General features: G+C 54.8%; 1 protein-coding gene across 7 annotated transcripts in view; it reads left to right on the top strand.

Moving 5' to 3' along the window:
• DAB2IP (DAB2 interacting protein) overlaps window positions 1-26153 on the top strand; it is a 154400-nt gene that overhangs the window by 103446 nt on the left and 24801 nt on the right. For all 7 annotated transcript variants that reach the window (XR_015260698.1, XM_086763580.1, XM_086763579.1 and 4 more), the window contains 3 exons: window positions 7264-7417; window positions 14335-14433; window positions 16644-17198. Coding sequence is in view for 6 of the 7 variants with exons in the window: in XM_086763580.1 (XP_086619706.1) it covers window positions 7264-7417; window positions 14335-14433; window positions 16644-17198 (808 nt within the window). In the remaining variant the exon portion in view is untranslated. The remainder of the gene's footprint in view (window positions 1-7263; window positions 7418-14334; window positions 14434-16643; window positions 17199-26153) is intronic.

Genomic DNA, 26153 nt, shown 5'->3' with positions numbered 1-26153 from the left:
CGGGGCGCGGCCGCGGGTACCGGAGCAAAACTCCGCGGCTGCGGCCGCCATCTGGGACCGGACCCGCCGCATCGCTCGGGCCGGCGGCTGCGGGCTGCGCCCCCCCCCCCCCCCCCCGGGCGGGGCCAGGCTGGGCCGGGGGCGCGGGGAGGCCCGGAGCGGGGCCGGGGGCGCGGCGGAGGCCGCTGCGGCGGTTGGCGAATGGCCGATGGCAGCCCCGCCGTTCGCCCCGGCCCGGCCCTCGGCGCGGGGGGGGGGGGTGTGTTTTCAGCAGCCCCGGGATGCGGGGGGTGCGTGTGCGGAGTTGGTTTTCATCCCCGTTTATTAAAACAGCGGCGCTGCCCTGGGCCGGGCTGCGGGGCCGGGGCCGTGGTGTGGGAGCGGGGCTGGCGGCTCTGCTCCCCGGGGGTTGGTGCCGTGCTTTGCCCCGTTCTTGTCCAGGTCCTACCTCGAGACTTAGGTTAAACAAAATTTCAGTGATAAAAACGAAAAGCTTTATCCCCGCGCTCCTCCCAGGGTGGGAAGGTGGGAGTCCCCGAGGCGGCCGGGGACCCCCCTGTGTCGGCGCTCGCAGCAGCCACAGGTCCTGGTTTGCCTCGGGCCCCCGTGGAGCTTCCCCGGGGGTTTGGGGGCCCTGCAGCCCCGGGCTGGGAGCAGCTGGTGCCCGGGCCGTGCTGTGGTTTGAGCTCGGGGGGCGGGGGGTCCCTGCCCGCTGTCTGTCAGCCCCGCGCAGATGCGGCGCTGCTGGTCTGTGCCGGCTCAGACCCGCGGCGTGAGAAAAGGTGACTTATTTCTTCATATGAAGCGTCAATTTCTGTTAAAGCAAGATGGTGGTGCCATTCCCATTCTCGGGAAAGGAGGAGAAGTTACTTCCTTAGCTTCTTTACAACATTTTTTTTATTATTGAAGCTCCAGCAATCCTTCTGATCGCCTTTTGTTTCTTGCTCTTGAGGCATTTTGCTTGCTGTTGCGGTTTCTCTCATCTCACGCGTTACAAATGTGGTCAGCGTCCTTGCTGGTTACGCTGCGCTGGACCTGCAGGTTGTCCCTGACAGACTTCGCAGTGGCACCTTGTTAAACAAACAAATACCCACGCTCAGGTGAATGTCACGGGTTAAAACCATCCTCCGGGTTTGCTCTGGCAAAAGCAACGTTTGGAATCTGGTATGAGCTGACAAAGTCCTTTTGAATGTAATTAATTCTGCTGCCGGTTAAAACTGAGAACAGTGTAAAAACAAGGGCAGGCGTTAATAAGTTTAATTACATGTCGTTTGTGTTGCTCAGCGAAGGTGTTGCGTTAGGGAGGGTAGCACGTGACACCAGCTTCCCATCGCCAGCGCGCCGAGCAGCGCCCAGCACCGTGCTGCCCAGAGAGCCCCCACGGCTCCCACCTCCACCGCAGCCCACCACGGCACTGCCGGGGCGGAGATCCGCGGCGGGCGTTCAGGAAGCCGCGGGAGAAAGCTCAGGTTAGCAGAACGTGGAGAAGGATATGCGGCGTGCTGAGACTTCATCCACGCATCCTGTCTTTCAGGAAAGAAAACATTCGCTCATCTTTTACAAGCATGCAAGTTCTCTTGTGCTGTTGTTCTTGGTTATTCCCATAACATCACTTTCGTATTTATTTGTTAAATTGAAGCAGGATGAGACGTTGGGGAGGAATGGATGAGAACTCCCAGCGGCAGTCAGGAGGTTAGCGGGAAGTCAGCAGCAGGCGGGGGGGTCACACGGGCGCCGCTGATGAGGCGAGGAGAGGGCTCGGGGGAGAGCTGCTGTGTAGGAGAGCCTGGTTTGCATCTGCTGCGGGCAGAGCTGCAGCCATCGGACCAGTTTGGGCTCTGCAGAGCGCGTCGTCCCGGTTTGTAACCAGCAGCAGCGAGGCTCCGAGCCTCAGGTGTGACAGCCTGCGCGCAGCACGGCTCCCCGGCGCCCGATTCTGCTGCCCCTGGTGAAGCTGGCGGAGGCTGGCGTGTGATTTACTCCCATCTGCGACTGCTGAAATCCTTCTCCATCTGATGCTGCAAATCAGTTTGGTGGAGTTGTCCACTTTGTTCTCAGTCGTAACAAAACCTAATCCCCCGGCTGGAGACAGATTTAAATTCTGTCTACGCTGCGCGTGGATCTCACGGTCTGTTGTGCTGCGCTTGTGTGTGCAGGACCCCCTGCAGCGCACGGTGCCGGTGGGAGGGTGAGGACTGCCCTGAAGACGCGCTTCCCAGCTGGTCGGAGGAAAGAACCGTCAGCCCTTGAAAAGCTGTATGCAGGGAGTGTTTCCTGACCGGGAGACGTGTCGCAGAGTCAAACCTGTAATTTAGGAGGTCAGATCCCTCTGAGGGTGGGGAGGCGTTCGCGTTGCGAAGGCCGACTCTGCAGCTGGTGTTGGTGGGACATCTTCAGCTTAGCGCCTGGCCTTCCTTCAGAATTCCCCAGTCTGCTTGTGCTCTTGGAGTGGAACAGCAGAAGATTTAAGAAAGGCTCACTATTTTTTTTTTCCTCATGTTTTAGTCTTACATTTTGTGGCTGCTCCATCCCTCTGCAGCTACCCAGCCAAGTTCCCTGTTTTGTTTCTCTCTCTCAAAAATATCAGGAGAATTTTCATTCTAAAGCCACAGAAGCAGCAGCTGGGTGGTTTCAGGCAGGTGAGGTTCTGAAATGAAAACCGATGGGGTTGCCCCTTTGAGGGCTTGTCTTCGCAAGAAAGCAATTCTGGAATACGAGTGAGTTTAAACACACAAGAGCTATTCCAGAATAATTCTGTGTAGACAGGCCCTGCATTCTTTCCAAGAGTACCTTTGTTCTTGAGAGAACGTGGAGCCTGGACTCCGGGCGGTCCCTCGGGTCATTCTGCGGAGCTGCTGCGTGCGTGGTCCTGCTGCTGCAGAGGGATGGTCGCTGCCTCCGTTGCTCAAAATCCAGCCCTGGGGTCGGATGAGGAGAGAATGGATTGTCCCTCCGTGCTTGTTTCACTGTGTCCGCGCAGCCTCCGCTGCAGTCCACAAGGTCCTGGTTAGGTGAGGGGTGCTGTCGCAGCCTGGTAACACGCAGCGTCCCTAATTCTGGCTGCCTGTGAAGGAAGCAGGCAGAGGGGGATAGCTTCTCTTCACACGGTGATGTTTTATGACTTTTATTATTTAGAACAACAATCCTCTCTCGTTGCTCTTGGGCAGTAAAACTCTTTCTTTAATAACCAGAAACTGGCTGCCTCGCTGTAGGACTCTCCAGGTCAGTGCCGGTAGCAGTAATGTTATTTCTCTTTAGAACTAATGTGGTCTTTTATGAGATTTCCCACCCCCCTTCATTTCAGCTGAACTTTAGGCAAGTAGAAAGGGATTAAAATAAGGCCCATGGCAGAAGGAACCGAATGTGCTGTTTGGAAAGAGGGTCTCCTGCTGTGAGATGTCTCTGGGCAGCTGGCTGTTCCCACCATGTTAAAAGAAAGGTGTAAGAACTGAATTTCATCGGCTCACGTAAGCGGGGACGGGACCTGGAGTGCACAGTGAGTTATTACACCGAGAGATTGCGTGGCCCCACAGGCAGCGTTGGGAGAGGTGGTGGCGGAGAGATAAATTTGAACGAAGTACCTCTGTCGTCTTGGAAGGGTGTGTACCCAGTAAGCAAATGCTGTTCCAGGTGAGTTTGGCTGTGAGGGTGTTGGGTGGCCAAGGAGCAGCACGAGGTTACAGGGGCTCTGCATCTCTGTCCCCGTGGACGCTGCTCTCTGCGCGCGCTGGGGGGACGCAGGCAGAGCTGAGGGGAGTGTCCATCTCTTGGTTACATCTCTGCTTCTGCGCCGGGGCAGCGATGTATCGTCACGCTCTGGGGCCATCAGGTTGTTGGGGTCTGCCGGTAGAAATGCGCCTGCTGCCCTGGGAGGAGATCCTGACCGCGGGTGGTGAATCCTGGGGCAGAGCTGGGGGGAACAGAGGCGTCCTCGCTCCGGGGGCTTCACTGTAACAGGCACGCAGGTTTGTGTTCTCCCTGCCCGAAATGAGGGGGACCGCTGAGTGGTGCTTCTGGTAAGAAGCGTGCCCTCGCGCTCCGAGTCAGGGAAGCAGCTTGTGGCCTTAGCAGGACCTTTTCCTTACTGTAGGTGCAAGAGAGGTCTCTGGGAGCTGCGGCGGGGGCTTGTGAACATCTCCCAGTGAACAAGCTCCTGCCACAGATGTCGCGTTACTTACCGAGGGACGTGGGAAATGCCCTCTCCTCTAGAACAGGGTATTCAAATGAAAGGCCCGTGTGTCCTTTGAAGGTTGGTGCTGTATAGCCCTTCTTGCGCTCCGGGGTGTCTGCGGGCCCCCTGGACCGTGCCGGGCCGCTGCGGGTTACGCGCCGTAGCACCAGAGCCGGCTCTGAGGGTGCTGGGCCGCCCTGGGAGGCTCTGCCCAGGCAGCACTCATCCTGCTCTGCACGGGCTGCCTCTGGCAGAGAGACCTCTCCTCCTTTCCGCTGAGATTTCACACGAGAGTCTCTAATTAATGACATCTCCCCACTTAGCCCTTGATACACAGACAGATGCTGGGCCTTCTAGCGCCGGTTTGAGACCCGCAGCGCTCCCTCCGTACAGTGCGGCATCTGGTGAAAAATGTGTCTGTTCCTGGCCTGGGCTGGATCTGCTCGGCCGTTCAGGAGCAAGAGACGTTGTGGGAGCGGGTCCTGCCGAGGCAAGAACCTGACAAATAACCTCCTGCCCAAAAAAAGTCCCGTTAATTTTGGGATCCCCAGAGGCAAACGGCAGAGTACGGAGGGATATAAATACGCATTTGCTGAATCTGGTGAGAACATAATACGTCCTGAGAAGCTTCCCCTTGGTAATTCTTCGCGTTGCACATCTGCACTCCCACCCGTGGCCTTGCAGCTGCAGTAGTTTAAATGAAAAAATAGACTTGTTTTGTTCTAATTTTAATAAAATTCCTAGGCCAGCGTGAAGCAGTCCAGCTCAGTGATGTGCACGTGCGTATTACGGTCTGTGGTTCCTGGGTTGTGCGTTTAGATCATGGGTATTTACGTTTGTCCACACAAGAATGCAAGCCTCAGCCTCGTGACTTACCTTTTCTAATTTCATCTCTGAAGTATGGAAGTAAGATTTACCAGAAACGCCTTGATTCTGGGCTTGTCGGAGGTTACTGAGCGGTCGGTATTGTCGGTTCCTGAGCTGCTGGATGTTGGTTCTGCACTCAGCATCCAGAGATAACCTGATCTGTCTGCCTGTGGTAGAGTTCATTTACAGCAGCATTCAGAGGAAAGGGATACGGGCCCTTTTCTGTGAAAATAGTGTAAAATTGCCGCAAAATACTGGGAAACTACTGTGCCCAGTTCCTAAAGATCAATTTATTCACCACAGAGATACAGAATCGTGGAATAGTTTGGGGTGGAAGGGACCTTTAAATAGTTTGGGGTGAAGGTGATACGGGGTGAGCGGGCAATTTGGCGAATCGCTAACGGGACAGGAGCCTTCTGCTTCAACACCCCGGCTCCTGGCCCAGCGCAGGGCTTTTCAGCTCTGAGGGCTGGTGGCTGTCCCCCGAGAGAAGACTGTGGTGTCGTCATCTGTGTTTCTGCAGGCGCCTTAACGGGTGCCGCCAGAGCTGGTCCTGGCTGCCGGCCTCGGGGGACGCGTGAAGGGCCTGTGGCGTGTGTGCTGTGCCCTAGCCGCCGGCAGCGTGTCCCCAGGCTGGTGATGCTGCGGGGCTGGCCCGGGGCTTGCTTTAGCCTGCTCGGCTGGAGAACCCAGCTGCGGCTGATCCGTTATCACCCGGGGTTCCTCAATGGCATCGATCTTGATGGCAAATCTCGGGAAGCACCTGTTTATCTTCTGCGGCTATTTTTCTTAGAATCTCCTTTGGCTGTTTTCTGGATTCGGCTCGGCTTGTGATTCACTGGAAGTTATGAATTTTATATGCACTATTGACATTTCTCTGTGTTTTGGTCAGCTTTGTTCTAGAGAATGACCAAACTCAACACACGCAGACAAAGCCATCTGAGAGTACAATAGGAGCATTGTTATTTCACTCATAAAAGACCGTGCTGAAAATGTCTCAGACTCCCCTTATTTCTGTCCTTCCGTGCCCTTGAAGAAGGCGTCATGCTCTCTTTGTAGACAGAGACACGTGGTCCCTTTGGAGGACCCTGAAGTGCCTACCAGGGTTTTAAAGGTCAGAGTCACCCAGCTCAGCGCTTGTGTGAGCGGGCCAAGAACACTTCACACGGCGCGGGCTGTAGAGAAGGCAACTGCTCCCTTTGCTCTCAAGTTTTTTTTTTCCCTTGTCACTTCATGGTTTTGCTCTGTTTTCACTGGCAGTACCTAGCTATCTTTCTCTTTTTTTTTTTTTTTTTTTTCTCCCCTGGAGCTCTCTGGCTTTGCTTTAAGAGTTACAGCACCATTGATTGTATTGGCTGTCTGGAAAATGGTGTGTGCTGCTTGCTGTCTGTGGGCTCCCCGCTGCTAAATGCTGCCAGTGGGGTTCCGGAGCATTTAGATGGATCGATAGGGCCATCATGGCCTTATTTTCCACACCGTCCCCGTCCCGGGGATGTGTGTAACAACTGGAGAGAGCACACCAGCCCCCAGGTTGTTGGTTAGGGAGCGCGGATCCAGGCGCTGGCGGCATCCGTGGTGCAGATGCAGTACGGATGTGCGCGGTTTGGGGCGGGGAGGGAGGTCCCTTCGCGCTGGGGTGGCGTCTGCCCTGGCAGCGCCAGCCGCCCCCCGGGCACGCTCTGTATGCCCTGAGCGAACGCGGGTCTGGCATGAATTCCTCCCTGTTTGCAGGTGGCTTCCTTCTGTCGGGAGGGGCTGGGTGCTGCAGAACAGCGTGAAATGAAGTAGGATGCGAACAGGATCTCCCAGGCGCATGCGGACTCGGTCCCGTGCTCGGCAGACGCGGCTGCGGTACCGAGGAGCGCAGTGGTCGGCGCTGGGGCCGGCCGCCCACCCTCGCCGCCCCGTTCCGCAGCGCGCCTGGGAAGTCTCCTGCAGCAGGCGTGGTGGCCGTGTAAAGCCTTCGCAGTCTGCAGACCTCTAATAGCGTAGTCCTGACTGCATCAGAGTTTGGGAGAAACGTCTTTCCTGAACACGCAGCCTGCGGTAGAACCTGCTCACCCAGTTGTAAATGGGACGATGTAGCAGGCTCTGCTGTGCTGAGCCCTCCATTATCTCATGGCAAAAACTTCCTAGGAATACTCTGCAGTTGTTGCGAACAGATGGGCTAAATAATTTCTCTGGGAAGGAAAGCATCCGCTGATAGCGTTGCATTTTTCCTCTAGATCCCATCTAATGCCGAGGCTGAAAGAATCACGCTCCCACGAGTCTTTGCTCAGTCCCAGTAGTGCTGTTGAGGCTCTGGATCTCAGCATGGAGGAAGAAGTGGTCATCAAGCCGGTGCACAGTAGCATCCTGGGACAAGACTACTGCTTCGAGGTAAGGAGCCGATCCTGCCGCGCGACGGGGCTGGCAGGGGAGCCAGGTGTGGGGTGGCGTCTGGGGCTTTCCCTGTTATGAAACGTTTCTGCTCTGAATTGCTGCACAGAGACCGTTTCATAAGCAGAAAATTACTTCCATCTTCCCAAGGAGGATCATACCCACAAAATCAGAGCAGTGAGCTCTTTGCCTTGTAACCGTCGTCGCAGCGGAGCTTGCTGCTGGCACAGGTGCTGAGCTACTTAAGGCTGTGTGGTGGCAGAGGATACATTTGTAGTTTATGTTCATACAGATAGTGGCAGGCGCTAATCCCTACTCAGTGCTCACAAAGACGTTATACCTGGTCACAAAGATAGCCCACTGTTGTCAGTGGGAGTGCTGCAGACTTTGTCTAGGAAACTGAAGCTTCACTCGTTTGCGTAAATAGAAAAATCTGTGAGTGTTTCAATTTTTTAAGCATCTGTTGTGGCATGTGGTTAGGTCTGTACTAGCGGGAGGTGGTAGGACACGTACGAACCAGTCTGGAGCTGGATAATGCGGTGTAGTGTGGCTTGGAAATCATTTGTCCTGCATCATGGATGGCAGGGTGTTATCGCTTGTGGCAGCGGCTGGATACAGAACTGGGAAATGGTTTTCTTACCGTAGTGAGGTGGTCGATGCTCGTGTTTCTGTGAAGAGGAGGTAACCTGGTTGTACTCGGACACAGAAGAGCGGGTGGACCCTATGACCACGGTTGGATCGTGCTGTAGTGGGGTGATGGCACTGCAGGCTTCTCTTGGGTGGGCAGTGCTAGATGAAGACAGCCTTGGCAGTGTCCGAGAGGAGTCAGACTGCGGAGATTAATTGTTTTTTCTTTACTGAAATTAGCACACTTTGAAAGAAATGAGTTAAAAGATCCATTTCTTAGAATATAAGCCAGTAACACAAAAACAGTCTTAGAAAAAAATAGCCCCAAACATAAACTCTGAAATGGGCTAAAGTATAAATTTTCCAGTGCTCTTCATTCTCTGTAGAATTGAGCAAGTGCGGCAGGTCAGGAGGAGAGCAGTTTTGTAAATTATGTAGTCTCTATTACATTCCACTCAAGAAAGATAAAATGAAGCTAGATGGAAAATAGATGTGACATCCATAATACAAGAGTTGTTTACCAATTCTGTTCAGCGCGTGAGAGCAGGGGAAGGGATGTGAACAGTACTTGTAGAAAGTTGACTGAGAGGGAAATTACACAAGTCATGCACTTGTAAGGAGGAAGAAAATTTTATTTTTAAGTGAGTTGGATAAAGAAGAGTCCTACAGAAAAACAAAAGAGAACATGTTAATTGCTGTTCTACAAATCCTGCAGAGGAAAGGAAGAATGGCAGAAAACAAAAGGGACATTGATTTGTAACTGGCGGTTACTCATCGACAGGCTCCAGCGGGAAGGGCTGAGGTGAGAGCTAAACGGCGTGTTGTGTTAGCGCCTTGGCCCCGTGTCTCCAGAGAGCCGCTTTCGGATTCGGAGCGAGGTCAGCACTGCAATGGGTTTGCAGATCTCCCAGGATCCCCGGTGGGTAGCAGGCAGTGACCGTGGTGCACCTGGATACAACTGGTGGAAGCAAAGGGTTGGCGTTGGCTTTGGGCGGCGCAGGGCTGGAGGGACGAGCCCGGGCTGGGCTGGGCGGCTGCTGCTGGCCACTCCGGACGCTGCCTGCCTTGGCACAGACAGCTTTATCGCATGGTTCTCCGCGTCAGGCAATAGTGAAAGCCGAGCGACAAAACCGCAGACGCATCTCCTCCTCCTCAGTGCTTGAAAATTGCCTTCAGCTGTTACTCTGTCCTGAGGGTCCCGTCCATGGCTTGTGATCCTGAGTCCCTCAGCGTTGCTGTATCTGAAAGTACCGGCAAGATTTGGCAAAGACTGCTGCCGCCTTTCAGTGGAAGCTCAGCAAAGAGCAGTGAAACCTGTGGAAACCTGTGGTGGTTCCTGTGGCCTGGAGCTGGGAAAGCTCTGGTTGACGTCTGCACGAGGCTGAGAGGAAAACGGAAGCTGATGGCCAAGAGCCATGGCACTGCTGTGTGTGGGAACACTGAAGAGCGAGAAACTCAGCTGACGTCCTGGCTGACTGAGAAACGTCAAGAGTGAAGTTACTGCCAGAGTCACGGAGGCAGGAGGAACCAAGACATTTTTTGTGCAGTGGATTGTGAAGGTGCTGCGGGTTGGTAACTTCTCCCTGCACTTCGAGGCCATTGTGGATCCGTTCTCTAGGGAGACCTGCCAGGAACGGCCAAGTTTGCTGTCTCAGGTTGAGAAGCGAAGCCTCGCTGTTGCTGGGCAGTGCCAGCCTTACACAGTTCCTCCCTGCCTTCTCCTTGCGATGGGGTGGTCGGGCAGCAGGCAGTGCCTGGGAAGCTGCTTCCATCACCGGCTGGCGGTGTCTGTCTGTCCTCCGTTGGGACGTTGGTGCTTGGTTAGCCAGGCTGGCTCGACGTGCTCTCTGGGGTCCCTCAGCCGCTTTCCCAGAAGCTGAGGTGGTCCAGGCTGCCCGGCGCGGGCAGAGTGAGGTACGGCGTGCCGTGGGCACCCCGCTGAGCTGCAGCAGCCTCGTGGCTAGGAGAAGAAGACAGCAGAGTCTGACATGGCCGCAGATGGAGCGGCGCTGAAGAGGGCAGGTTCGGGGAGGGAGCTGGCAGCGCACCCAAACGCAGACAAAAGCGAGAGGTGCCAAAGCCATCTGCAGTGGAAAAACACCCAGCGGCTCGTTGGGAGGGGGCAGGCTGTGGGAAGGTACGGCGCGATTGCTTCTCCCCCAGAGCTGGGCTGGCCTGCGTTGAGACGTGCCGTGGCTGCCTGCTCAGCTCCGCTCCCCCTCAGCAGGGCTCCGCCGGCGCGAGGGGAGTCAGCGCTACCGCAGGGCTCTTTCAGTGCTGCGTTTGGCTTTTTCTGCTTATTTAGTTGTACGAAACTGGCTGTTTTTCTGACTTGCTGAGTGCTTGGCAGTCGGTATTTATTTGTTTTCTTCATTGATTTTTTAAAAAAGTCACTCAGCATCGTCTTCGTTCCCCTCATACGACCTCCCAGTCGGCGTCATCATCTCGTGCCGCTGCGTGTGCGAAATACGCGGTGGGCATCTTAGACCAGTAAAGGAGGCTGGGCGTCCAGACCCCCCTGGTCCTGGCTCTGCCGTTTGTGGGGTCCTGGTGACGTGGGCTGGGCAGGAGAATTGGGACTGAAGGGCTCTGCTGCTGCCTTGGCAGACCAAGGTCCTGCCCCGCTGTGCAGCTCGCGTCTGGGTTGTCGCAGGATGTAGCTGGGCGGCGTGGAGCGGGAGAAAGAAAAGCTGTACTTGCTCCACTACAGCTGCAGCCCTGTCACCTCATCCAGGCCTTCCCCAAGCAAGGGAGAAGTTAGTGGTGCTAAGTTTAGCTCCCCTAAATTTAGTCCAGCTGTGCAAATGTTCGCCGTCGCTCGCGTGGCCCTTCGGATGCCCTGAGCAGCCGTCACGGGGCCGCAGGCCTGGCCCGGGCAGCGCCAGTTTGCCCTCCTGCGCTTGGGAATGGGGAATTCACCAGCTTGAGCCCAAACTTGTCCTCCTAAAGTCCTCTGAGCGCGTTGAGCGAAGCAGCTTCGTTGACTCAGTTACCACTTTCGGTGGGTACTCCGGTGGGATTCCTTGAAGCGTACTTGGAGGAACCCGTGCTGTACCTAAGACATTCTGAAAATGACAGAATCTTACCTGACTTCAGAGATCACCCATCCGAGGGCTGTGCATAACGAATGTGAATAAGTAACGTTTTAGAAATTAATGAGTTTTATTAATTGAGTTTATCCTGTACATTAACAGTATTCTAGCATATCCAAAATCTGGATGAGACCAGAATACTCTTTTGTCAAAATAATGAATGTCTCATGAAGATTATTAATGCCATATGATGTTTAGGTCAGAGCTCAAAGCTGGAATGTTGCTGCAGATCTGGGGAAAATTAACATTTTTGGTCACACATGGTAGGGACGACCTTCAAGTCCCATCAGATCAAGAGGGCTTCATGTCTGACACATGAGGATTTTTTCCTTCTCCCTCTTGACAGTAACAGTTTTTAGGTTTTGAGTGATGACTTAATCGGTAATTGTTTTGAAACTGAATAATAAATTTTACCATGATAACTCAATGACAATATGTTGACTTAAGTATGGCCAGAAAATATATTAGATATTCACCCCAACAGCTGGTAAAAAAAAATGACAATTAACAGATTCAGTAGAAGGACAGCTAAATTGCATGCTCATTTATTTGGATACAAATCCTCTAGGCAGCTGTGGGAGCCACGTGTGTCATCAAGGAGAACTTGTCTTAAAGAGAGCATCTTTCAGCAGCAGTCAAAGAAGTCATAATTGTCTTTTATGGGAGAGCTTCCAGGTTTCCTAGCAAATTCTCTGTATCTCAGAACATTGTTTTCAAACGCGCTTGTAAACCAAACTCCCATCAAAACAGAAGAGCGAAATAAAAAGCTAGTGAGGAGTGGTCGTAGAGGAAATGGGCTCGTGGGATAGTTTACTGAGAGGTGTGTTTGACCCGTTCCACCTTGATTAACTGATTCCTAAGCCGTCGGTGGGGGCTGAGCTTTGTGGACCTCCGTCAGATTGTCAGTGGGAGGGGTTTTCCCAGTGTGGGGTACAGAAACCCGGCCGTAACGCCTGCGGGGCAGCGTGGCTGTGCCAGCGGTGTCAGGACTTTGGAGTTTTGGACTTGGACAAGGGTGGTTTTGAGTATTTCACGGCTGAATTAGATGGGCAAAATAAGACAGGGCTCAGGTTCGGAGTTGTTAGGTTTTTGTCTGAAGAACAGTTTTGAAGCCTCAGAAATCCGCATCGATTGAGCAGCCGGGGAGCTGTCTGGAGCGGCGCTCGTTGCTGTGCACCTTCCGTGTTACTTCACTGTAAGTTCTGTTCTTAAAAATCCGTGCTCAGTGGTACTTCTGGGATCTTTGGAACTCAGTGTTGAGAAGGTGCAGCACCATGTCCGCAGTAATGCAGCCGTGCATTGCTGCTCTTTAAGTCTTATTACCGGTCAGGTGTATGGCTGTGCTGGGCTTGAACGCTGTTGCAGGAACTCTTACTGAGAAGAGGATTGAGATGCAGAACTGCCAAACCCTCTGGCAGAGGAAGGTGAAGGCATCACACGCTGTGGACACAGTCTCACAAGTGAAAACATCTCTTGTGCCACCAGAAGTCCATTTGTGGAGGTTTGGGGATGGATTTCACATGAGCATCTGCCGCAGCAAACCGGAGATGAGGCAGGCCAGGCTTGTCATGGGAAACTTTGAACAAGCTGGAAATACACCGAAGTGTGAAAGGATGCCGAGAAGACCGTACTGCTGGAGTCTTCTTTTCCTGGAAAGAAGGTCAGAAGAGTACATAGGACAGAGGATGAAAGTGTGTAAGGGCGGGGCAGTGCCAGCCTGAAGGAGAGAGCTGCTGGGATGTCAGGGGTTGGAAGATGTCTTGCGTTTGCTGTGTAAAGGCAGGACAGGCCTCTCCTCATTTTGTCCTGGTTAGATGTCTGTGCTCAAAGGAAGGGATGGATGTGCTCAGTCATTGTTGAGGTTAGCTAACGACAAATCCTCGCAAGTGCCAACGCTGCTGTGAGAACACGTTAGGCTTCCGAGAGGTACATGAAATTAGAGGAGATAGTGTCTCCCAGAAGCAGATAACCCAGCGAGCAGTGTGTAAACACAAACACCGTGAGATGATACAGTGCTCACAAATAATTCTGCAGCTTGAGACTGGCGGAAATGAAGCTCAGAGGGGAGTTATTTAGAGTACCAGCCAGGTCCGTTTGGCCTGCGAGCAGAGATGTACATGAGGAATATTACTGGACACCAGCAAATGCAGAGAAGGGCAGAGGAGCTGGCGGAGGGCTTTATGGGCAGCACAGGGTTCATGGTCCAGCAGGGCCTGGAGGAGACAGTGGCTTGAGGGATCCGCGTGTGTGAGGAGATGCGGAGAACCATTGGCCTTTCAGACCCTGGCACAGTAATTGGTGCCGAGGAAACTTGGTGCGGTAGGTAGGAATAAATGTTCGGTGCTTGTCATCCTGGGGCTGCGGGGCAGTGGCTGCTGTGGTGGTGTCTCAGCAGGGTTGAGTTTCCATGTGGTCACAGGGAATGAGGAATATCATGCGTGATAAGGAGTGAGGGTCATTCGTACCACGGGACGTGTCACTGCTGTGAGTGTGCTGCTTCAAAACCTGGCTGTGAAGTCCCGATGGCCGGGGACAGTCACACGAATCCTGCAGAAAGATCCCTGGAGTGATACTGGGAGAGGCGAGAGGAGGGCTCCGCAGCACTTCCCCGGCCTCTCCGGTTCTCCCAGCTGGGGAGCAGGTACTGTAAGACTGGGGTGCCTCTGGCCGGGCGGGGAGCTGCTGCCCTTGCTGCTGCCAGGGCTGTGGCCCCAGGCTCTTCACAGCGTGGTCTTCAGAAGCAACAGGACATGAAGGGGGAAGGTATAAAGCCAGCCTTTCTGGGTCTGATGTTCCGCTGAAAACACAGAATGGATTGTCACTGTCGCAGGCTTTGGGTTGGATCCGGAGGAATGCCAAGCGGTTGTGATTTATCCTTAGTTCATCTAAGGATTTGCACTCTCTCCGTTGTGGAAGTTGGTGGTTTACAGCGTCACATGCATGGCGCCTGTTATCTACTGTTTTCTGGTGTGGAAGAGAAGTAATTGGAATTTGCTTCCCTGATTATTTCTGTGACATTAACAGAGTTGTCCTGTTTTTCTGCTAGCCTGAAGGGCTGTTACTTCATGCTTGGGTAAAGCTGTTTACTTTAAAAAAAAAAAAAACAAAAGCACTAGCATCTTTCCTAACTCCCCTCTCCCCCCAGATCGCAGTCTGCAGTGTGCTGGTCAAGACATAACCCTGTTCCTTTCCCTGTAGGTGACGACTTCATCAGGAAGTAAGTGCTTCTCGTGTCGTTCCGCAGCAGAGCGAGATAAATGGATGGAAAACCTGCGGCGTGCCGTGCACCCAAATAAGGTAGTGGCTTTGAGGAATTGCCTCTGTTATAGTTCAGTTCCTCGTTATTACATTTTCTAGCCAGTGCAGTAGCAGCAGGGGACGTATTGTCATTTTAGTGAGTAAGTGTAACTGGGGGTCAGCCTTTTTCCATATTGCTTTCTCCCACAATTATATTTACAGGCAAGTACCAATTATTTCTTCCCCTCGTTTCTTAGCACATGCTGCTTCAGCTGTTGCTAAGAATTGATCGGACCTGAAGAATCTTCAGCCTTGCTCTGTTACTGATGATACTTGCTGCTTACGCAGGACTTTCCACCTCCCAAAAGCTCTGGGACAGATGGCAGGTGGCTGCCAGCAGAGTTACAAGGCTGAATAGCCCAGAGAGTTCACATGTCATGCTCCTGGCGCCGGCAGTACTTGCAGTGTCCGCTTTAGTGATGGAGAAATTGAGGTGCCCATCGCAGCGGGTTCTCTGAGGCGGTAGTGGAATGTAGCTTTCCCTTCTCCAGTCGGTTGAGGTGGCAAAATCGTCCCCTCTGGGATCTACAGAAACAAATCCTCTTCACTAGAACACATGGACATGCAGTATGCGGTTTTATGGCCCACTAAGACTAAGTGCGTCCTAAAATAAAGTCTGCAGCTGCTTTTCCCTCTCTGCACTGAAGTTAGCTAACAAAGATTGATCAGGACTAATCAGCTGCGGGATTTCACAACTGATGAACTCAATCAAAAAGTCTTTTTCTGCTGATCAGAGAAGACACAAATGATGGGATCTTGTGATTCCATTCCTGGCATGAGACCACATGACTGTGCGTACAAGTTAGGTCCAGGCCTGCGGGTTGCTAAAGGAGCCCTCTGTGTCGGAGTTTATTGTTCCCAGCGTGGTGCCACATGTCCATATCAAAGCTTTCCTTCAGTATCGGAATGGGACTAGCAGAGGGGAGAGGTGAACGTCTGCCTCGAGCGGCGTGTTCCTGCACGTGGAGTTCAGCGGCTCCGGTGCTGGCCAAGTGCAGCAGCCAGGTAGCAGTGACCTGAAAGAGCTGGGCGAGGTTTGCGTGGTCACACTTGACCATGAGAAAAGTCCTGGGAGTGGGAGTTGGGGCTGGGCATGCCACCATGGCTTTGAGATGCAGCGTTCAGTGGAAATTTGTTTGGCAGTGTGCCCTCATCTCAAAACATGCCATTAACTGGTGGCTAACTTTCCGTCTTTGTTTGAGTTCCTAGACAATAAATTCAGTATCTGACTTGATATTTCTGTCAGGAATTCAGCGTTCCTGTGTAGTTCCTGTGTGCACTTCCTGAGCCTACAGTACCCCATTGTGAACTTCCAGCAGAAGTGTTCCTGCCCAGGCTCCTAGGCTGAGCTGAGTGAGCCGTGGCTTCTGTTTCAGTGAGGGGTTTCCAAACAAACCAGGTCACTGCAGAATCCCTTCTTCCATATTGCTGTGGCTCAGCTGCAAGTGCTTTATCTTTCAAGTCACTCCTGCAACGAGTGCCCCTGGATGTCCTTCCAGGATGAGGCCAGCATCACTGGCGAGCTCTTAAAGATCCATAGCATCCTTGTCTTCATTGCTGTTTAAAAGATACCCAAGCCACATTTCTATTTCTGAATTTTTGTGATTCTCCTGTGGAACTCACTCTGTCTCCCGTAGTTCCTCTGGATGTTTTAGCTGGGTGCTCTGCACTTCTGCCCTAAAATACCGTGAGGTTTTGCAAATGCTGCTTTCCCTGCTGGAGATGGATGAGGTGATCCCTGGGTGTGCATTCAGATCCCTTTGTTCTTGCTCTGTTACTCTAAAGAAAATGTACTCCAGTGCTGCTGTAGAGCAGCTGTACTGAACAAGGAGGTGGTTGTGAGATACCTTTAACATCGCTTCTGTTTTGCAGAAGCCGTTAATGATGGTGAGGCTCTTTCCGTTTCTTCTGAAGCCCTCTTGGCAGTGAATGGGAAAGGCTTCGTTTGTGATTTGGAGGGGTTTTATCTTCCTCGTTCCTTATATTAATTGGCACCAACAGACACAGAGAGCACGGTGATATTTGGAAAATTAACATAAGTGGTGTTATTATGCAAATTCCTGAGAGCCAGTATTTCCTTAAAATAAAATGTAATTAAGCCTCTGCTCGTTTAGCGCATCCGAAATAATTAACTCATATCTCCAGTTTTGTTGTGCTTGGCTTTGTCATTTTTTTATTGACCTTTTTTTCTTTGCATCTTTTTTTTTCAGGACAACAGCAGAAGGGTAGAGAATATGTTAAAGTTATGGATTATTGAAGCCAAGGACCTGCCAGCTAAGAAAAAGTACTTGTGTGAATTATGCCTGGATGACGTTCTTTATGCACGAACTACCTGTAAATTGAAAACTGATAATGTATTTTGGGGGGAGCACTTTGAATTTAATAACCTCCCATCGCTCAAAAACATTACGGTGCACTTATACAAAGAGACTGACAAGAAGAAAAAGAAGGACAAGACCAATTTCATCGGACAAGTGAATATCCCCGTCAGCTCTGTGACGGGCCGGCAGTTCGTGGAGAAGTGGTACCCGGTGGTCGGCCCCAACCCCGGGAAGGGCAAGTCGCCGGGGCCCATGATCCGCATCAAGTCACGCTACCAGAGTATGAGCATTCTTCCCATGGAGATGTACAAAGAGTTCGCCGAGTACATCACTAACAACTACATGGTGCTGTGCTCGGTGCTGGAGCCCGCGCTGAGCGTGAAGAACAAAGAGGAGATGGCGTCCGCGCTGGTGCACATCCTGCAGAGCACAGGCAAGGCCAAGGTAAGACCCTCCGTCAGCTGTGCCGTCCCACCAGAGACCCTCAGGAGCAGACTCCTGTGTTGGGTTTTGGAAGCCACCACGTCAGCTGGGCTTCAGGCCTCGCCATCATTAATACACTCTAATTTTGCTTTTAATTACAAACAAGTTGGTAACATGCGCAGTGTGAGCTGTTTAATTAGCAAAGAGGTCGGTGGGAGCACAAGGTACCAGCCGAGTCGTTCTGCTCTCCTTCTGGAGCCCCGGGGACCAGGCTCGTACTTTGTAAACAGGCACAAACGTGGAAGTGAGCGAGGCGGCGGTTTTCAGGGAGGAAATGTAAGCAATGCCGGCTTAAGCCAAGCAGTCTGGGTGCGCTGGGCGTTCCTGTGGGAACCCAGCAGGTTCCCCGCTCCCTCCCTGTCTGTGCTGAGCACCCAGCACCGCGGGAGCCAAACGAGAGCGAGCAACTTCCTGAGAATTTCAAAGTCCACCTGCGGGCACACGTGTCTCTGAATCAGCTCTCAGTCTTCGGGGTCTGTCCTGATGCTTTTGGAAGGGAAATGTGAGGGGGAACAGCGGTGCAGGAAAGCCGAGGGGCCCTGGGGTGCTCTCAGGGCAGTGCTTGTTGCGGAGTTAGTGCCGGCCGACTTGCGAGCCGTGGAAGTTCGGTTCTTGTGGACCACTTTGTCTGAACGTCCTTTGTCCTTCATGGTTGGGAATCCCCCAAGAGATTTCCAAGGCTTTTGCAGAGAGAGGTGAGTTCCTCACCTGAGGGGCAGTCGCAAGGCTGTGCCTCCTCCGCAGCTGCCGCTGCTGCCTGGGACCGCGACGGGGTTTGTGGATGGGATTTAGTTACCATCTGTCGAACAGAGAAGTGGCTTGGCCTCCTGATCTAGTTCAGGGCAGGCAAAGCTCACTGAGAGGATTGTGAGGCTCTGCTACTGCAGAGACAGAGAAAATAGCTCCGTTAAAGCCTTCCTGATCCCAGACAGCAGAGACGGAGCCTGGGAGCGCTGGGAAGGGTGCAGTCCTGCTCCCCTGGCCGCGTTGTCCCTCACAGTGTGTGAGGTAACGCTCTGTGGTTACACAGGGAGGGCATCATAGGTGTCCCCCTCCTCGCTCCTTGTGCCGGGGCCTCGGTGCCATCAGCGCGTGGTTTCTGGGCACAGCCCTGCCGTCCGCTGGTCCCGCTCCTCCCCACGTGCCGGGGGCTGTGCTGCCCTTCGCTGCGGCACTGCTGCCAGGGATCTTGCTGGGGACATTGCCATGAAAGACTCTGTCCTGGTGCAAAAGGCTTGAGGTGTCACCCTGATCTCGGTCACCACGGGTCGTGTGCGGGCATGGCGGAGAGCTGTTGTCGCTGCTCTTGCCTCTTCCCTCTTCTCGTTGGTACCGGAGAGGCTCCGGAGAGAGCGAGCGTGTTTCTAGACATGTGTCTGCGTCAGTGCTCTAGATCCCAGAGGCTCTACACGAGGGACACAGCGAACAGTAAACAGGCTTGATGAATTTCCCCCTAAAATAGAGCTGCTGCCTTCCCGGCCTGTCATCTGCCATCAGCATTAGCACGGGGTTAGGGAGCTGCCAGAGCAACCGGAGTTACTGGAGCATGGGAACGGGGTGGTGCATCCTTTGCAGAGGAGCTGGACAAGCAGAGAAAGGGGAAAGCGGCAGCAAGGTAAAAAAAAACAGTGAATGGGAGAGGAAAACACCCACTCGCCCTGCTTGTGTGACACGGGTGCAGCCCACCACCCCTCAGGAGAGCTGTCCTGCGGCTCAGCACCACGACCCAGCGAGGGGACCCGGCCACAGCAGAGCGGCAGGATGGTGCCCAGGCCGCATGGGGAGCCTGTGCTGGTGCTGCTGTCCCTGCCAGCCACCCCTCCTCGACCTGCTCCAGGGACAAGGACCAAACAGGATGAGTCCAAGTGGTTAAAAAGGTCCGATCAGCACGCTGCCCGCTCTCCCGGCGCGTCGCCTGGCTGGCCCCGCGGCAGGGCTCAGCATCTCCCTGGAGCTTCAGCGCAGAACCAGCAGTCTCTTGCTTTTTCTTCCCAGCCGGTCTGCGGCAGAAACGGTTGGGTTCATTTTTCTGTGTGTGCGTTGCGGGAGGCACGTGCCTGCAGGCAGGTGTGGCGCTGGGCTGCGTCCGGTTTTGGTGCTGAGGACACGGTTCCTTCGGCCCAGGCTCACCCAGCGCTGAGCGCCTGCTCCTTCGGAAGGGACGCTGAGCGGGAAGGTGAAACGCCCACATCCCGAAGTACGGCACAGTGGGTTTCGAAGTGGGGTTCAGAGCCCGGGAGGAGAACAGGTCCCTGCGGGCCAGGAGCCCCACAGGCGGGAAGGTGCCAGGGGAGGGCGAGGCTGGAGGCTGTGAAAGGCGCGGCTGAGGTCCTCACCCGGCAGAGGTGAGCACCCTGCTCCCCAGCACGGGTGTCCGGGGGCTGTGGGGCAGCGGCCCCCTCTTCCTCTTGTCCTCCCGTGACCCCCCGAAGCTTGCCTGGACTGGAGGTGTGTTCCCCGTCCAAGAGCCCCTGCAGCGGCCCTTCCGAGCTCTCGCTGCCCTCTCCTAGCTGGAGAGCGCAGACACTGCAATCAGCAACCGCTCCTTTATTTTGCTGATAAAGGGGTTTTTGTGGGTCTTGGCTGCCGTAGCTGAGCTAAAGCAGCAATTACAGTTGGAGTGAGAAACAAGTGTCCGGTAGATTATCTATGAAGACTCGTTAGCAGCTAATTGCTCTTGCACTGTGTCAGGCCTTGTTTTCCCGTAGCAATTTGCTGTAAATGTGGTGTAATCCCTTAATGAAGCACGGCCGCCTGCGTACGCGTGTCCACCCCGAGCCGCGCTGACGGAGTTTCCATGCAGGAGAGGTGCGATGTGGTGCTGCGCGGATGACGCCGTGCCTGCAGCCGCAGCCGGACCCCGCCACCAGCGGCCCCGCGGATGGCAGAGGGGCGATGCAGACACCCTGCTTCGCTCCTTTGCGATAGCGAGCTGCCCCCCGCCAGCCGGTTTCGTTGTCTGAAGCTGCTAAAACCCCCAGGCACTGCCGGAGTCCCTCCTGCCAGAGAGGCACAGCGCGTAAAACCACAGGCAGAAGGGGGACAAGGGCTGTAGCTGAATTTTCTCCCTAAATATCTGCTTCTTCCCGGGCTTCATAGCCGAATCGCAGTAGATGACAAGGTGGAGGATGAAAGCAGAGTCCTCTCTGGAGTCAGAGTCCATGCTTCCTTTCATCTCTGTTTGGGAAAGGGGAAAACTTCATCCCTGCGGTACAGCGCAAGGGTTTGGTGTTCATCGGGGCACGCCTGGAAAACGCTGACGGCCGCCAAGGCAAACAGGTGGAGAGGAGGGAGCAGGGATTTTAATAGAGTTAAGAGTGCAGACTGCCCGAGGGAGCTGCCCCAGCCCCCCGGAGAGTCTGGCACACACCCCGCGCTGTGTGGCACACAGGGGCTGGGGGACGCGTCGCTGTGCCGTGGAAGGGACGTTTTTGTGGCTAAACACAGAGAGGCGGGCTCTCAGCATCCCTCCTTGGCTTACGGGCTTCGTCTTCCCCGTGAGAGCGCGATGAAGTGTTACCTGCGAGGGCGTGGAGAGATGCCTGGCTATTTCCCCGTGTTTTGCAGCTCGCGGACAAAAGGCACACAGTCATAATTAGAAGCATTTCTGCTGCCGTGCTTGGCGTGGCTGGGAGTGCTCAGCCCTGCCGTTCACGTGGCTGGATGTGGCCCCTGTGATGTGGTCCTGGGTGGGCAGGCTGCCTCCTTCCCGAGGCGAGACCGGGGGCGACTTCTGATGCTTCCAGAATATGTCCCGTGCTTAGGTTTGCTTCAGGACTCTCTTACAGCTTTTGGAGCTCAGTTCTACTACTCCTTGGTAGTATTTTATAGCAGCCGTCGTTGAGCTGTTGAGGCTTTTCATCAGTTTTATGAGCACCCCCGCCGTTTTCCCCCCCTCTCCCTAGACAGGACAGCCAGGGTGGCTGACGGGACGGGAAAGCCGGCGAGCGGCAGCTGTGAGATCTGCGGTCCGGCTGTCAGGGTGTGGTCCTCCTGAGTGGGACTGGGCCCCCTCTATTAGGTTTTCTATTGAGCAGGTGATGGCCACAGGTGCCTCTGCGTCAACCCTCGCATTGCTGCTTCCCCTCCTTTTCCCGAGGAGAATCAGAAGATGCCAGAAGCATCGAGGCTCCAGCGCTCAAAGGAGGGAACATCACTGCGTTTCCCAGTGGAGAAGCATCCAGCACAGATCAGAGGAGCTGTGCGGTGGTGAGAAGTCGAGGGCTGGTGACTGGAGTCTTTGATTTCACACCAGGACCCTGTTGTCGCCCCTCGGCCGCTCGCCTCGCACAGCTCCGCGCCGTCGCGTGCCGCCTTTCTCTGCCCTGCAGCGCTGACGCGTGCGTGTGCCCTGGCACTCGTAACCCACAGCCCTACCAACCCCTGCTGCTTTTCACCTTTGCATAAAAGCCCAGCTGGACTCTGGGCTAGTCTTTGAAATAAGCAGTAATCTTATTACCTTTATCAATTCAATCCTCTTAAGGTTAAGTCAATCCTATTAATCAGGCTTGTGATGTGGGGAACCTTATTATTTCAAAGTCAATCTGCCCGTCAGTCAGTTACGATATTGGGAACGATCAGCTCCGGCCTGGAGGGGCGCGTGACCCAAGCCGCGTGCACGAGGCCGCGGGTCTCATCAGCTCCGTGACGCTCCGCGTGCCCCAGCTGTGGGCGCGTCCCTGCGAGGCTGGGGCTGGAGGCCCTTTCCCGGGATGGTGAGGTGTGACGTCCTTCCTGGGTGCGGACAGGGTACGTCCTGCAAGACGTTGGGCTTTCTTGGCACTGGCGAGTGCCAGCCCCGCGAGTTTCGAGCGCTGTGGGGTGCTCGGCCCCCTGCCCGGCGGGATGCGCGGCACCAAGGGGTGCTGGTGCTGTGGGTGGGCACGGCTGTCAGCTGGTGATCGGAGCGTGGCCAGATTAGCTGTCTGCTCTGCTCTGGCTTCATCCCCTGCAAAGAAGCTTTTTCTTCTCATTTTTTGTGTTTGAGCAACGCAATTAGTCCGCTTCCTTGGCCCCATTGATGTGGGCAGCGAAGGATTGTTTTCTTGAGCCGTTGTTGGCTTTTCTCTCGGTGCGCTTCCCTTTTCAATGAGCCTTTTCCAATTCAGGCCACCCCTGGCGCGGCCGGGCCCTGGGCCTGTGCCGATGCCGGCTGACGTGGGGCAGCAGCCGCAGCCTGCGGGGACCTCACGCTGAGCGGCGCAGGGGTGCGGCACGCTCATTTCCAGGGCATCACCTCTGTTTCCATATTCTCCTCCCGGCTTCCCCAGGGAAAGGTTTGGGGGATGCAGCGTGAAGCGGTCCTGCTGTGAGGTGACTTATTTCGGCAGATGTCCTGAGTTGCTGCGTGTGTAAGGGGTGAGGCAGGGGCGAGGACACGTTTCCTCACCCACAGGAAGATGCGATTTGGTTGTGGTTTGAGGCAGGAGCATGAATTCACCCCAGCGGGGCAAGGGGAGCAGCATCTGAAGCTCGGCAGATGAAGAACCAGGGGAAATGGAAATGTTTTCAGGCTACAGTACAGGTAAATCGGGATGGAGACATTTGAGGGACACAGGAAGGCGCAGGGAAGAAAGCCAGGCTCAGGCCAGCACTGCCAGGATGCCGCGGTGAGGATGTGGGATGCCAAGCTGCACGGACGTCCCGGGCAGAGGGGAAGCTGCGGGTCTGGCAGCACTTCGTGGCGGTGTTTGTGAGCTTGAGGTGGTGCTGAGGACTGTGCCCGCGCTGCCTGCTGCGGGTCCGGGCTGCCACCCCGGCAGCCAAACCCCGCGTGCTTTTCTGGAGGAATGGAGGAGCTGCCGTGGAACAGCACGGCTCGCTGCGGGCTCATGTTCAGTTTGTTTGAAAAGTGCTGGAAACCAGCGCAGTCTTGTGCTGTGGTGCTCTGTGTTCATTTATTTATGAATTGCTCTTCTTTATCAGCATATGTGCAGCGACCGGAGTGGCACAGGTTCAGCTGTGTCCAGTCTGAAGCAAATATCCTTAAAATAAACACGGGAGCAAGCCTGAGGAACGCTGCCACCGCCCTTCATTTTTACTGTAGACCTTTTCCTTCCCCTCTCAACTCCGACGTAATGAAATAAAGCATCTTATTTTCTTCCATTGCCAGGGGCCCTAACTAAAAACAACCCCCTGCTGATCTCTGCTGCTCAGAAACAGGGAGTTTTATTGGCTTTAGTTATTGCATTTTATTCAGAGCCTTGTATGTGGGTGAGTGAGGCCCCCGGAGGGATTCGACAAGTATTTGCATTCCGTTTGTGTCTTCCGAGTGCTGGCTGCTGGCGTACTTGAGGCAGAGATACCAGCCGTGTGATCCAGAGCCGATGTGGCTTTTTTTGTACGCAGGGGAAAGCAAGATCTGGAAGATGGCCCCGGGAGAGGAACGGCAGGATGTCATGGGAACTGGCCCGCGGACGAGGCTCCTTTCCCGCGGCCAGCCGAGCTGCGCTGGGCTGCCGAGAGCAGTCTCCGAGAGGAGCTCGCTCAAGGACGCTGGCTGTGGGTGTTTGATCCCGGATGGATCTCGGTGCCGGTTCGTACGGCCCGGCGAGGTGCCTCCTGCAGCCCAGGGCGGCTGGGCCTGTGGCGACGGCGCGAAGCCCCGGCCTGGGCGATGCCGGTGGGTGTCCTGGTCCTTGCCTCCGTCCCCTGGCCAGGAACAGGGCTGGATTCTGCCACGTTACGCCCCAGCTTTGGGTGCTGCGCCGTAACGGAGCTCTTTGGGATTTCAGCGGCTTTCCTTTTTGCTTCGGAGACAAGGGGTCGTTTTTTGTGGCTATCGAGCTGCGGGGGCTCCGTAGGGGCAATGACCGCAGGAGAGCTTCAGAGTAAATCTTCTCTGGCTTTGTGTGGAGTCCCACACTGGAATTTCGCATCATTTTAAATTCTGGTGAATCTGTAGATCAGCTAAAATCATCAAAATACACGTTATGGCTGGCTAAAACTTGGCCCCTGGGTTTCCATGGCTCGGCAGCGCTGGCTCGCAGTTGGGTTGTGCGTCGCGGCTTGGCCCCGTGTCCCACAGCAGCCAGTCCTCAGCTGGCAGAAAGGGGGAAAAGCAAGCATTTGGCTGAGAGGAGCTGTAAACCTCGGTGTTCCTGAGATAATTAGCATGTTGGGAAAGTGACAGGAAAGAGAATCAAGCAAAGCCAAGGTCAGCGGCTGCTAATTAAGAATCAGCACCTTGTGTCAGCCTGAGCTGTGGCTTGGAATTGAAGCGCACCCCGGGAGAGAGCCGGGAAGGTGGAGGTGACGGAGCTACCCAGATAGCAGCTAACGGGATTTGAGCAGGGGCTTAAGTTTCGTTCCAGCTTGGCTGATAAAAGGGGGAAAATGAGACAAAATAGCAGGAGAGGCGCGTGCTTTGCTTCCAGGAGGGAGTTCTGCCTCTGCAGCTGCCGGAGCGTTGCAGACGTAGCGGGAGCTGAGGAAGGGGATCTGCTGGCTGCAGACATAATGGAAGTGACTGTACAGAAATAAAGCCAGTGGCTGGCTTTTTTGGAGGCTCTTCTGGGAAGGTCACGGCAGCATGTCTGTCCCAGTCAGGGTCCCGTGGGAAGGCGGGAGGGATCGGGCCGTTGGGTGCTGCAGAGGTGCCAGCCTTCCTGCCCCCCCCCCCCTGGTTTCCGATGGGAGACGTACCTGCCTGCTGCCTGGGTTTTCCTTTGTCTGGGACAGAAGCACAGTGATGATGAGTCTGTGGATGAAATTACTGGGGTCCAGAATGGGCCACCGTTGGGTTCAGGTGGAGCTGTTGAACCTTGATTAAATCTTCAATGCGGAGGCGTCCACATGAAAAATCAAAAATGAAAAATGAAGCGGAGCTAAGTGCCTCTCCTGGAAATCTCCCGGGCAGGCGGTGGCAGGGGATGGGACCCGAGTGTCCCCTCTCCCCAGTCTGGGCTGGAGCAGGCTGGGCCACGGCCACCGCGCGCGGGGGGGCTCTGGGAGCTGCGCTGTGCGCGGGGCCGGCGAGGACAGGGCCTGGGTCTGTGCACGGCCCCGGGCTTCTCCTGCCAGGAACGGGTTCCGTCCGGTGCGGTCGTGGCAAACGAAGGAGAATTTCTTAGAGAAAGGTTATTACCGAGCAGATTATTTTATTTTAGAGGCAGGCAGTTTATAAAAGGTGCCCTTGGTTGTGGAAGTGAATTTGTATGTCAGTGCTGCTCCATCTCCCGCACGGGGAAGCAGCGAGAGGTTTAATGCCCGTCATTTACCGCGCCAGCAGCCTGTTTCTCCTTGTCCAGGTGAGCGGTGCTGGGCGCGAGGAGCTCGACCATTTCAGCCCCAGCGCCGTGAGCTGGGCCGGGGCCCAGAGCCGCTTTTCCCACCAGCAGCGCAGTGAACGGAAGCCGAATACGTATCGGCGTTAAAAACTGCACGGCGTTCCTCCTGCATTCGCGCTGCCTGCAGCACGCTTGGTGTTACACCGCGCAGCATGCGCGGGAAGCCGCGAGACCCTCTCTGACCGGTTAACGCCGAGGCAGACGCGGAGCGCGGTCGGAAGTGCTGTTTTGCTGTCAGAATTTGCAGTTCGGGAGCCCGGACCGATGCGCGGGGCAGCTGCCAGCCTGCGATCTGCTCCTGCTCAGCCCTCCCGTTGCTCGGCAGCGCAGAGGGTTATAAAATCGCACGGTGCGTGGTTGTGCGCACATCAGAGCACAAATGGGCCCAAAATGTGTGCTGCAGCGGTGCTGTTTGTCTCCATGAATCCTGAGGAAATGGGGCGTTTGAGCATCTCGATGCGTATTACAGGATTGATGCTCAGCCGGTAATGGTGGGGCACAGCCCGTGGCGTCTCAGTGTGCCCCTGTTTTGCAGCCAGCGAGCTAAACACCAAATGCAGCCAGCCTAACAGCGGAGAAACCATCTCACCCACAAAACGCGAGGCTGGTACACGACCCAGCCAAAAAC

This window comes from Chlamydotis macqueenii, chromosome 20 (genome assembly GCF_036417535.1).
Source record: "Chlamydotis macqueenii isolate bChlMac1 chromosome 20, bChlMac1.mat, whole genome shotgun sequence".
Taxonomy (NCBI): Eukaryota; Metazoa; Chordata; class Aves; order Otidiformes; family Otididae; genus Chlamydotis; species Chlamydotis macqueenii.
This window is presented reverse-complemented; position numbering and strand designations above follow the sequence as displayed.